General features: G+C 45.3%; 1 protein-coding gene across 3 annotated transcripts in view; it reads left to right on the top strand.

Annotated features, from left to right (window-relative positions):
- Positions 1–413: 413 nt before the first annotated feature.
- LOC125434777 (cat eye syndrome critical region protein 2) overlaps positions 414–12,736 on the top strand; it is a 137,649-nt gene continuing 125,326 nt past the window's right edge. The window contains exon 1 of one of the 3 annotated variants that reach the window (XM_048500469.1): positions 414–1,057. In XM_048500469.1, the coding sequence (XP_048356426.1) occupies positions 839–1,057 (219 nt within the window). In that variant the 5' untranslated portion in view covers positions 414–838. Of the gene's footprint in view, positions 1,058–1,232; positions 1,350–1,589; positions 1,670–12,736 lie in introns of those variants that run through there. The other 2 variants (XM_048500471.1, XM_048500470.1) reach the window with 2 other exon arrangements.

Here is a 12,736-nt window from a genome sequence, read left to right as displayed (position 1 = left end):
CTGTTCCCCGCAGCCCCGCCCACCTCGCGATTCCTCATTGGCTAGTTGCGAGGAGACAGGTGGGGCGAAGCTGTTGTTATGATAAAGAGCGGCTCCGCCCCCGCCTCGTGCGCCGAGCCGCCGCTCAGCACGGGCTCCTCTTCCACGCCCCCTCCTTCGCCTTTTAACGGCTCCCGAGAGATCCGTTCTTCCGCCTCCTTGTCCTTCGCTGTCGAGGCCCCGCCTCCTCTCCTTTCTCCCCTCGAACGCTTCTCGCAGGCCCCGCCCTTTGACACGGCTCTACGCCCCTTTCTTTCTCGACGCGCACCTCCCTCTTCGGAGTTTAAGGCTCGCGAAAGCCCGCCCCCCGCGACCACGCCCCCCGCTTCTCCCTTTCGGACTCCGCCTCTCTCCCCAGTGGCGCTCGGCTCCTCTTCGCTCTTCCCCGTGCCCCTCCCCCCTCCCATCTGTTTCCCCGGCTGCGCGCGGAGCTCCCACATTGTATGGCCAGGGCAGCAGCGGCGGCGGCGGCGGCGGAGGGGACGACGACGGCGCGGGGCGGTGGGGGCAGAAGATGGGTCGCCCGCAGCAGCAGCAGCAGCTGCGCCGCCCCCGCCGGCCCTAGAGACCCCCGAGCCAGAGGAGGCGGCTGAGGAGGCGCCAGCCCGGAGGAGCCCCATGCGGAGGAGCCGGCGCGGAGGGGGCGGCCGCGGCTGCTGAGGGGAAAAGAGCGGCGGGAAGCAAGGAGGGAGGCAGGGGGGACGGACGGACGGACGGACGGACGGGGGCTCTCTCGGCTAGGACCGGCCCGGCGGCGGCAGCAGCAGCGATTCTCGGGGCAACGCGGGGCGAGAGGGCGATGTGCCCGGAGGAGGACGGCGGTTGTGGCGGCGGCGGCGGGGGGGACGAAGGCGCGGCGGCGGCGGCGGTGGCTGCTGCTTCTGAGGGGACTTCCGCCGCCTCGGCTCCCGCCTCGGTGCTGCTGAGGGAGCTGCGCTCGTGGTGGGAAGTGCCGGCCATCGCTCACTTCTGCTCGCTCTTCAGGACCGCGTTCCGCCTGCCCGACTTCGAGATCGAGGTGAGTCGCGGAGCGGCCCCGCGCATCGCGCCCCCCGCCCCGCCTCCCGCTCCGGGCGGCCGCCGGACAATAACCGGTCTCCCGGGGCACCGGCCGCCCGGCTCCTTCGCCTGCCTCGGCCCTTCTCCAGCAGGGGGACACTGCTGGGCGTGTCCGCTCCTTTCGCCGGGATGGGCGCACGAAGTCCGTGCAAGCGCCGTCCACGCAGTTTGCTGTATCGAAAGGCTCAAGTCGCGCCGTTGTTTTGTGTCCAGTCTTCCCCCTCCCCCAAGTTGCTCTCCCAGATGGATCGGTGGGTTTCTTTGGAGGAGGAGGAAGGGGCAGCTGCAAACTCTGGAGAGGAGACAAAACGTCCAGACGAGCGCCCCTCTTAGTTCTGTTGCGCTCCGCTAAAAACCGGGATCGAGGCTCATCTTTTAAGTTTATTGCAGCATAAAGCTTTTGCTGAGTCGGTCTTCGCTTCTCCAGAGGAGGCGACCCATGCTTTTAAAAGAGATGCTACTTTTGTGTTGCACCAGGGTGGCCATGTTAGTAGCATCAGCGTCGAAATGAGCCTTGATGCCTGATTTATTTTGGTGCCGTGAAATTCCTGTTTTGGATTTTGCCTTAAAAGTGCGTTTTTGTGGAGGGGTGGGTGGGTGGGGTGGAGGGGTTGGGACAGAGGGGACTGGCCTTTATCGGGGCACCTGAAGTGGTGGGAGGTTTGGTGGTGGTTTTGGAGATGTTGCAAATCTGAGGGATTGGTGGGTGGGGGGTGGGTGGAATTAAAGCGGGAACATGTTAAATATCTCTAGCATGAGATATGAACTATCCCTCAGGTGTTCCTGAACAGACATGAAACCCGAAAGGGTATTTCACATTTAACACTGCTGTCTGCCCATACCTTTGGGGGTTGTGAATTTAAACCCACCACTCATTTTGCAGCTCTTCCTACTTTTCAGAGCTCCTGGCAAAGTCCAAAAGGGATGACTTTGGTCTTCTACAGCAGATAAGGAAAGAGTTCACTCTGCCTGCCTTGAACAGCCTTGCTGTCCTTTCTTCCTCCAGGTTCTGGGCTCTCTCCGCCTGATGACTCCTGCGAGCTTGTTGTTTTGCCACCATTATTCTTGCAGGAAAGGATGGACGGGTGGAGGGAAATTCAGCTGTTGTTTGCCTTAGGTCGAAGTGCCCACACATTGCCCCAGGGCTTTGTGACAATTGAGCTTGTGTGTGTGCACGCGTGTACACACCCTCCTGAATTCAGCTTATCCTTCTGATGGAGTGATTCTCAGGAGTTCTTTTTGCCAAACTCTACCACCTTTTAAGTAAGACCACAGCAAGCTATGAAAGCTGCTTAGTTTCCACTGCTGAGCTTCAGAAAACTGATTAATCAAACCCTAGCATTTAATTTGCAGGGAGAAAAATATATGTTGTTAAAGCCATGCTTGTCTCATATCTTACACTTGTTAGTAGATTCCCCGCCCCCTAAAATTGTATCAGTGCAGCATTACAGTCTTAGGAGATTTTGAAAAACTGTTGCTCATTTGTTTATCCTAGTGTGTATACTCAAAATGCAATATGATCTAGTACTTTAATGTTGATACACATAAAGTTTCATGTTTTTCTTCCTTTTTGGAATTTGTTGTAGAATTTGAAAAATATTGACAGTAATGGGATCAGATGGAGAAACTTGGAGCAGGGTTGGGGAATACAGTACCCCAAGCGGCCATCCCAGAATCTCTGGTTCATGCTCCAAGAGCCTAAGCAGCTTAGACCAATGTGATTAAACCTGAGGTGGGCCATCTGTTTACAGCAGATGTAACAATTGTGGTACCGTTGATGCTCTTTAAAACTTTTAAATGTATATGAAAAGCTGCTCTTGTGAAATACCAGAGGTTGCTTTCCTGAGTTTTCAAGGAGCCGCAGGAATAGAATGATAGTTGTTGGAATGTGATGCGTAACAGCAGAGAGAGTCATGTGTGTTCAAGTACTTACTGAGATGTAGAATTCGGAAGACAAATGAAAAGGGAATGTACAGACACGTGAAACTCTGTAGGTGCTCATAAGAAACCTGGATGTCTGATTAATTGCTCCTTTAACATTCTGAGCTGTCATATATCATCTGGAGTACTGAGGATTTACTATCTATCTCAGTATAATAAAATATGTATGTCTTAGCACTTTGGAATATAAAGAACATGTTTCTTTCCCTGAAGGCTGCTCAAAATGGTGGCAGTGCTAGGAGGAGTTTGGCCTTCTGTGACCCACTGGTAGCATCTTTCGTGGAAGACATGAGGAAAGCATAGTTGAAGCTAGCTAGACAAAAATGAGCATAGGTTTCACTACTCAGGAGCAAGCTATGCAGCTTTTTTAAAAAAATGTCACTTGCCCTCAGGTTCTTCACTTCTCAATTTTGTTGGGCACTGAATATTCATAAAGCAATGCTATCCTAGCAAGTTAGTGGTGGAAGCATGTCTGTTCTTATAGGTCCCTGTTGAAATGTTGAAAAAACACCTTGTTTAGTTACAGCAGTCCAGTAGTATGCTGTATAAATAATAATTTCCAAAACATTTTTCCAGGGAGCAGAATAAAGCCTGAGGGCCAGCGTGGTGCAGTGGTTAAAGTGGCAGACTGTGAGCTGGGAAACTCAGGTTCAAATCTCCACTCCTGCAGTGGAAGCTTGCTGGATGACCTTGGGCCAGTCCACGCAACCCTCAACCCCGACCCTGGCAAGTGTATGAATGGGAGACCTCTAGGGAATACTAGGGTGATACAGAGGCATGCAACGGTAACCTACCTCTGGACTTTTCTTGCCTTGAAAACCCTATGGAGTCACTGTAAGTCAGCTGAGACTTGATGGCCAAGAAAAGGAAAAAGTGAATAAAGCCTGGAGTGAAAATGAACTGCCACAGCTGTCCTGTTTCTCTTCCTTAAAGAGAAAATTGGCTAATTTTGTGAACACTGTTATTAATCTTCTGATTTTGGGTTGGATCCTGCTTAAATTCTGTACAGAGAAGCATTATTCCCCCCTCCCCTGTCTCTTGCTGAAGCCTGAAATGTTCTCCACATTACATACTTGCATCTTTTCCATAGGATCAAAAGCTGTCTATGATCTGCAGTCTGATACAATAAGATGTTGGGTTAAATACAGCCAGATCTGACAGTGAAAGCAGGACTGTGATGGTTGTGTTACTGTGGTGTCATGCTGCATGTTCTAGATGCCAGCGCAGGACAAGACACATCAATGTTCTGTTTCTGTGTCTTTGCATGTTACTTCTAGCAAGACTTGCCATAGGATAGAGGTTCCGAAACTCAGGGTTGGGACTTACATTAGTGAGTTGCAAGGTTAGGAAAGAGGAGGAAAAGCAGCTAGGGAGGGAGGTAGTGGGAGATTTGATGGCAAATTTGTATTTGTTAGTGCATAAAGTGCAACATGGCCATGAAATGCAGCATGTTGCTCTGTAATTCTGTTGATTTATTTTTCATACTTGGTTTTCCTCAGGGACCTATTCAAATGTGAGACTCCAGCATTTTTTTTGCAATTCCGTTGTTAATTGTTAGTATTGCAAACACTGCACTATATAAAACTAAATACCAGAACTATTTCATTTCAGAAGGGGGTTCTATAGAGCTGTGATGGTGTAATGGTTAGGGCGTTGGACTAGTATCTGGAGGACCCTGGTTCAAATCCCCACTCTGCCATGGACCCTTGCTGGGTGATTTTGGGCCAGTCTCTTGAGCTGCTCTTCACTTACAGGGTTGTTATGAGTACTTTGTATTCTCATAGGGAAGAAAAGTGGGAAGAGAAGTCCTGCTTTCCCCCAGTATGTGCAATAACAATTTTAGCAGCTATAAGAGTTTAAGATTAACTCAACTATCTGAATCAGTCACCAGTCCTTTAAAATATCCTGAGATTCCTGCATGGCATTGGTTGGGGAAAATAGTGTGGAATTATACTGCAACCCCCCCCCCCCAATAAGTTCACTTAAAAGTAAGTCCTAAAAAGTATAGTAAGTTAGAAATGGGTTGCGTTTCAAAACATTTGAGAACCACTACTCTAGGACGGTTAAGAATAGCAGTGAGTGGGCTATGATTTTCAAAGGTAGGCAGGCCCCCTTTCCAAAGATGTTCAGTTCAACAGGATGTGAGGAGAATTAAAATTTCTAGAGCAGGATGTGAATTTCAGGGGAGGGGAGAATCCCTTATGCAGTGCTAAATGTTTGAAAGGGGAAAGGGTATCCCAGTAATGGAGTTCTTTAGCAATGGAAGCCCCCTCCCCCTTCTATTGATGTTGTAGACTCTTTAAATGAGGTTCTCTCTGACCAGGCATGTGAAGCTGGGGAAAGATCTTGAATTTACAATGATAAAGGGGCAATTGCACTAGCCTTTCACCTTTGGGAAGCTTGAATTAGCATCTGGTTTGCTTCACAGGCCAGTCAGTTTGGAAAACTGTTAGTAGAATGTGCTCACCAAATGGGAATACTTAAGCTGTAAAGCAAACTGGATCCTTTTTTAAAGTGGTGAGGAAAGAGAGGGTGTCTGTTTTATGGCTTTGCGTATTGCATTTTACCTCTCAGGTGTATTTTTAATATGCATGTTTTGTTTTGTGCTGTTAAGGCACAGCTGACCTATGGCAACCCCATAGTATTTTCAAGGCAAGCAACATTCAGAGGTGGTATGCCGTTGCCTGCCTCTGCATCTGGACTCTGGTGTTCCTTAGAGGTCACCCATCCACATTCTAATCAGGGCCAACCCTGGTTAGCTTCTGAGAACTGCTAAGATTAGACTCACCTGAGGCCACCCAGGTCAGGTAATGTGTGTTTAAGAGTAGACTCAAATTTACCAGGAAATGTATTATACTCAGGGCTGTTAAAAAAAAAAGAGGGCCAGCAAGCAGTTCTTGTTGGGTATCCTTGAAAATGGGTGGAAACAATTGCAGAAACCCTGGGTGGGCTACAGGGCTTCCAAGTGTGCCTGCACCTCTGGGGGGAAATGGAAGAAAATGTGAAGGGGTGAGAAGAGACTTGAAGGTAGTGTATAGTACCAGTATTTCCTGTTGCACTGGGGACTTGGCTGGGGAACTCAAAGATGGGAAAGCTGCAGAGGCCAGGCCCCCACTACAGGATGGTGTTGCGGATTTCTGTTTCCTCTGTAAATGTTGAGTCCCACAGGGGTCCTGAACCTCTGAAGAGGACCTGGCAGAATAAAATAAAAGGCCTTGCAATATACCACGGGTGAATCTTTTCCTATTCCCTTGCACAGGAAGGTTTGCATTGTTGTGCTCCAGCTGGACACAATCAAAGGCCCGTAAAGTGAAAAAAAGTCTTTATTTTTTCAACATTGTTCTTTCATTGCAGGGATTGCAGTTGCAGACAACCAGTTTTGTTTCGAGTTTTTTCTTTGCACTAATAGTTTGAATGATAACTATAACCACTTGTTTCCTTTCTTCTCACTTTATCCTTTGTTCCAATTACTGATGCTTAAAGCAACCTGTTTGTTAGAATATTTGTATACACTAGCAGTATTGCTGTTGGTATACCTTGTTGTAACCCATTGGATATAAATCCAACAAATCTATAAATAAATGCATTCTCATAGTATCCTGGGTGTCACCATTTTGATTGTTTTGGAGACCCTGAACTGCCCCCCACCCCCTTCTATTTTTTTTTACTGGCACATTTGATGCAATGAGTAGTCCACTTTCAAGCTGTTTGGTATGCTTTGCATGTGCCTTGGAGGCTTTGGTCCTCTGGTGCCCAAAACAATACAGTGAGGGCAATACCAGCAACATGAAATTTGAGTATTGTCTGCATGTGACCTGTATGTGTTTGGAATATGCTGCCACAGGAGGTGGTGATGGCCACTAACCTGGATAGCTTTAAAAGGGGCTTGGATAGATTTATGGAGGAGAAGTCGATTGCCTTAACAGACCAGGTGCTCAGGAGCAACAGCCGCAGAAGGCCATTGCTTTCACATCCTGCATGTGAGCTCCCAAAGGCACCTGTTGGGCCACTGCAAGTAGCAGAGAGCTGGACTAGATGGACTCGGGTCTGATCCAGCTGGCTTGTTCTTATGTTCTTATGTTGTTCTTACAAGACCAGATCTGAAAGAGTGTCACTGTTTCTATAGGGCTAAAGCTCAGAAGTCCCTGACTCAAGCGCCAATCAGCTAGTGCACATGAATGGAAGGAATTTTGAGCTTAATTGGGTGGTACATTCTAGCCAGAGACAGACTGAACAGGGGCAGAAGGTGGCCTGGAAAAACCTTCTAGAATTGTTCATAGGATAAGACCAGCATCACACACAATTTGAACTTCTAGTTTTCGTTTCAAAATTGGTTGTGGAGGCAGGGACGTTTCTCTATCTCTATGGTAAAGTCCTTTGTATTGGACCTTAAGAGTTCAATTTTATAAGAAAAGAAACTGATGACTTCATGAGAACTACCTCCTTGGTTGTGCTCAGCCAAGTTGATTCTTTGGGTTGAGCTGTTGGGTCTTGACGGCTAATCAGCATGTAGGTTCTCTATGGTGATCTGGATCTAGGTGAGTCCAGGCAGGAGTGACATTGTGAGTTCTGTCCCTTTTGAAAGAATGGGAAACCAATGCTGTTACTTTTCTTGCAGGTGGAAACCTCTTGTCCTGATCCTAAGAAAACTAATGGTACCATTTTTACATTTAGCGAGATGGGTGTGAGAAGCTAGCCTCCTGTTCTTAAAAAGGGTTCTTTCACTCTCTGGAGTATCCTTGTAGACTGTAGTCCCTGGACCCCAGTTTGTGAAATTTTGAATTTATTTGGTTTTTCTGAAAATGCATTGATTTTCCTTCCAAAGGGTAACTTGTCAGCATTCCTCTGTAAAAAGATACTAGTTTTATCTACCTTGTTACATTCTAACCTGTTGCAAGAACCCTTTCCTTTTACAGTTCTTCTGCTCTAATGCTAATTATAGATGTCGGGAGATAACTTGAATGCTATCTCATCGTATCATATAAATAATAATTACAGTGATTGAGCACAAGAAAGTGGCCATCATTGGCATAGCAGTACCCGGTGATGGCAGGGTCATTGAAAAAGAACATGAGAAGGTAACTAAATACCACAGTTTGAAAATCGAGCTTCAGCGTCTATGACACAAACCAGATGAAGTAGTCCCAGTGGTAACTGGCACCCTGGGCATCATTCCGAAAACTCTAGGGCAGCACTTGAAACGTCTTCAAATCGACAAAATTAGCATCACATTTAGAAGGTAGCCCTGCTGGGATCCGCACAAATACTACGCAGATACATTACAACTTCCTAGGCCTCTGGGGAAAGCTCGAATTGTAATGAAAGACTAACAACCAGCTAAAGAACTGGCAGCTATGTTATCAAATGTAATCATTGAACCAGTTCTTTTCTTTGAAAGGGGCCCCCACCCCCATATTTGCTTTTATATGAAGAACTTTGTTTTTAAATATTTGAATTAAATAGTGGCATTGGTGGTAAAGAAAAGGGCCATCAAGTGGCAACCAACCTATGGCAACCCTGTCGGGTTTTCAAGGCAGAAGACATTCAGAGGTAGTTTACCTTGCCTCCCTCTGATTAGGTCATATGAAGGCATTATCAGACATTTATTACAACCATTAGCCATACCTCTGTTTTATTGGTTATGTACTCAAATGTATTAATTGCCTCATATTGATAGTGTGAGAGTCCTAAAAACATGACCAAAGTAATGCTTTGAAGTTGATAATTTTGCGCCAGCATTTGTAGATCTATCCTTTGTGAATGCCATTTCTGATAAACAAAGATGGATGCTTCTAGACAAGGCAGTGAGCTCACGTGGTATTTTCTGTATGTTACTACCACATTCATATGAATTGCTTCTAGGAATTTAAAAGCATTCATGTACTACAACATATTAATGTTTGGAAAATGCAGTAGAATTCAAAACTGAGGGTGCCATTCTCTGGCTTCCAGTTTGTTTCTGGGCTCAATTCAAGGTGTTGGTTTTAACATTTAAAGCCCTGTATGGTCTGGAACCAACATATCTTAAGGACCACCTTTTCTCATATGAACCTATCTGCTCTTTTCAGTCATCCTCAGTAGGCTGTGCTTTGACTTCTCTTACCATCTGGGGCTAGATGGGTGGCAAAGGGCCTTCTAAGTTGTAGCATCAAGACTTTGGAACTCCATCCCCAGGTAGATTAGTCTGTCTCCCACTATTGTTGTCTTTTGCAAGTAGGTGCAGACTTTTTTGTTTTGTCTGGCATACTACCAATTACAGTTATTGGCCCTTCCAGTGTTATTTGCTTATGTATTTTACCTGAATTCTATCATTTTAGCTGCATTTTTAATTGTTTAAGTACTTCCTGGTTTTATGTTGGCTGCCTTGTGAACCTTGATAGGGTGGAAAGGTGGCATAAAAATGTTTTAAATAAATAAATCCAGTCACTGACTTCATTGATATTATTGTTGTCTTTATGTGAAGTACACTGTGTTTAAAGATCATTAAGATGTTTTTAGAATTTATGTGGGTCTAAATATACTGGTTTGGATTTGTTTTCTAGGTTAATACAGTGGTGGAATTCAAATAGTTTAACAACTGGTTCCGGTGGTGGGATTCAAATAATTTAACAACTGGTTGTTTACAAGTGCCATTTTAACATCCGGTTCTGCCGAAGTGGTGCGAACCTGCTGAATCCCACCACTGGGTTAATGGGCCATTTTTATATTACACCTTTGGACAACCCCCACCAGGTCTTCAAGGATTTAGTATCCCTGAGCTTCTCTGAATGATCGATTCTGACTGTTCGACACCACCACCTGTATCTGATTCAATTGTGATATCTGTGTCTTTCTTAGGAAGTTTCATCTCTGGTGTAATTGTCAGTGTGTTCTCTGGGATGTCATGTAGGCTAACTAGCTGAGCAGTGTTGAACACTGACAGTGCTGTGTAAAAATTAACTATTATTGTGCAGGACAGTGTGGGAGGGGAAGCGGAGAGGAAGAAGGGTGGGGGGGGAAGCGGAGAGGAAGAAAGGTGGGGGGGACTGGTTTGTTTTATTCTACACCTTCCACAATCCTTCCTGTTCTTTGATGCTTAGAGATTATGCACAGCTTCTTTCAAAGTCTGTGCATGGGACTGCTACTTCTTGATGCAAGGGAAGCTGATTTGCTGGATATATTGTGGGAGGAGCACATCACTGAATTACAATGAGCCAAGCCAGCTTTCCTCTTACTCATCACCTGGAGCTTCTTGAGATTCCTGTATCCTTCGTGTGGAGCCCTTACAAGCCAGGGAATGGATGGCTCATGAGTCAACATATCTCTTCTGTTTCCTGTCATAGAGCCAGTATGGACAATACCAGGGTATCAGAAGTCTCCAGGTGTGCAAAGAAACATGACTCTGAAATGAACCAAAAGTAAAATTATGCCCAGGATGTTGTCAAATCAAAGGGAGGACTTTCAGATTATCTGCTCATCTTCCTTCTTAATTTCTAACAGCTGTATGAAGAAGAGCATGCTGTTGAATCATAACTAACTCATGAGACATTCCAGGCAAGAGATGAACAGAGTGGTTTTGTTCCTTTTTTTATACCAGCTACAGAAACTTGGTGCTGCTTGCAAACTGTGTTTGATTTAAAATTCTTTCTTCTGAATGTTCGTGTGAGAATTTTAAAAATTGCTTTAAGTTTGGAAGTGATAGCCATGCATTGCACTGAATAAATATTTCAGCCTTTTGGATGCTTAGCCAGCCAGGCATTTATCTGGTGGTTCATATTTGGCTGTCTGCATATGTGCAGTTGGGTGACCGCTGGCGATAAAGTACAGATGAGGACTTTATTGTAGTCTGACCTTTTGTAGCTCTATTCACAGAGAATACTTGAAAAAGACTTTGGTTTTCAACTTTGCAACCTGAGCTCCTTTCATTTTCATTGTCAGTCTAAATCCATGTACCCACTCCACTGGAAGGAGGCGATGCTTCCAGATGTGGACTGCCTTCAGCAGCTGTATTCGCAGAATCTGGAGAGCAGATGTTTTATTTTCTTTTTTCTTGGAACATTGCGTAATGAGAGGCAAGAGAAGGGGGAATGGATGTATGAAGCTGGTTGGCTCAGATAAAGCAGTGCATCCATCAGGCCAGGCTCTGGGTATTGTTATGGGAAGAGAGTGTTGAACAGCCGTGAGCCCCCATGCTGGCTTCAGCAGAGGCAGCTGGCTGACAAGACTCAGGGTCCGTCTTTTCAAGACTTCACAGCTGTGGGTTTGGAGAGGAGGAGGTGATTCTGCAATGACCAGGTCAAAAGTTCAGTGGGACATGAGGGAGATGTATGTTCATGAGGAATATTAAATGTTTACAAAACATGATATCAGATAGTATGTCCACCAGGCAGTTGTCTATGTCAAAATATCAGGGTACTTAAAACAGATTAACACTGTGTTAATCTAGTCTAGGAACACAGGTATGTTCTGAAGTCCTAATCTCCACTGGTAATCATTTCTGCTCTGGTACTATCTAGTTCTAAAGGAATATTTTGTCTTCCCAACTAGTTTAACTTCTTAAAAGAACCAGCATGGTGTAGTGGTTAAGAGCAGGTACACTCTAATCTGGGGAACCGGATTTGATTTCCCGCTCTGCCATTTGAGCTGTGGAGGCTTATCTGGTGAACTAGATTAGTTTGCACACTCCAACAGAGCTGGGTGACTTTGGGTGAGTCACAGTTCTTCAGAACTCTCCCACCCCACCTACCTCACAGGCTGTTTGTTGGGAGGGGGGAAAGGAAAAGAGATTGTAAGCCCCTTTGAGTCTCCTTACAGGATAGAAAGGGGGGATATAAATACAAACTCTTCTTCTTAACATGTATCTTTCTTTCTTGACTTTTTCACAAATGAATATTGTACTTATTGTGTCATATTTTTACCTTACAACCTTCTAAATGGTTGTTCTTGCTTATTCTACTCTTTCCATAACCTGCATCAGTGCAGGTCTCAATCATTACAATGATTCTTATTGCAGTATGAACAGAATACTCTTGTGATTCCATTAAGACTAACAGATTTATTGTGGTATAACTGATCCATTGTCATATTGCAGTATTCATAAACTAAACCTTGCCACAAGCATGGTATTTTTCTGCTTTGGCAGAGATATATTGTAGAGAGAAAAAATACACAGTGGTACTAAAAGGCCTGAAATGAAAGTAAGTCTGTGACATTATATGAAGTCCAGATGTATTCAAGATAAGAACAGGCTGAACATTGAATATTGGTCACTGTGCCAATACTGTTGAATGAACATTTAATTCCAGATAAGCCAAAATAAAATGAATGTAAAAATTGCCATTGCTAGGCAACCACTACAGTATTTCCAGCCTTCAAGCCTTGGTTTCTGTCAGTAAAATGCGGGGTGAGAGATAGGGTGCTTCCCAGGGCTGATCTGGCTTTTGAGAGAGGACTTATTGCAGTCAGGCCCCACAGCATTGACTGCAACTTGCTGCCGTATGACCTGCATGACTCACCTAGACCTGGCTGCTCACTATTGTTCAATAGTAACCAGTACATGAAAACGAGTATACTCTAGTGGTAAGAGCTTTGGACTAGGATCTGGGAGGCCCAGCATCAAATCTCCACTGTAATGGAAGTTCACTGGGTGAATTATACACTCTCAGCCTAACCTATCTTACAGGGTTGATGTGAAAGATAAAATGGAGAAGAGAAGAAT

Source organism: Sphaerodactylus townsendi, linkage group LG06 (genome assembly GCF_021028975.2).
Source record: "Sphaerodactylus townsendi isolate TG3544 linkage group LG06, MPM_Stown_v2.3, whole genome shotgun sequence".
Taxonomy (NCBI): domain Eukaryota; kingdom Metazoa; phylum Chordata; class Lepidosauria; order Squamata; family Sphaerodactylidae; genus Sphaerodactylus; species Sphaerodactylus townsendi.
The sequence above is the reverse complement of the archived record's forward strand: the minus strand, read 5'-3'. Positions and strand labels throughout refer to the sequence as shown.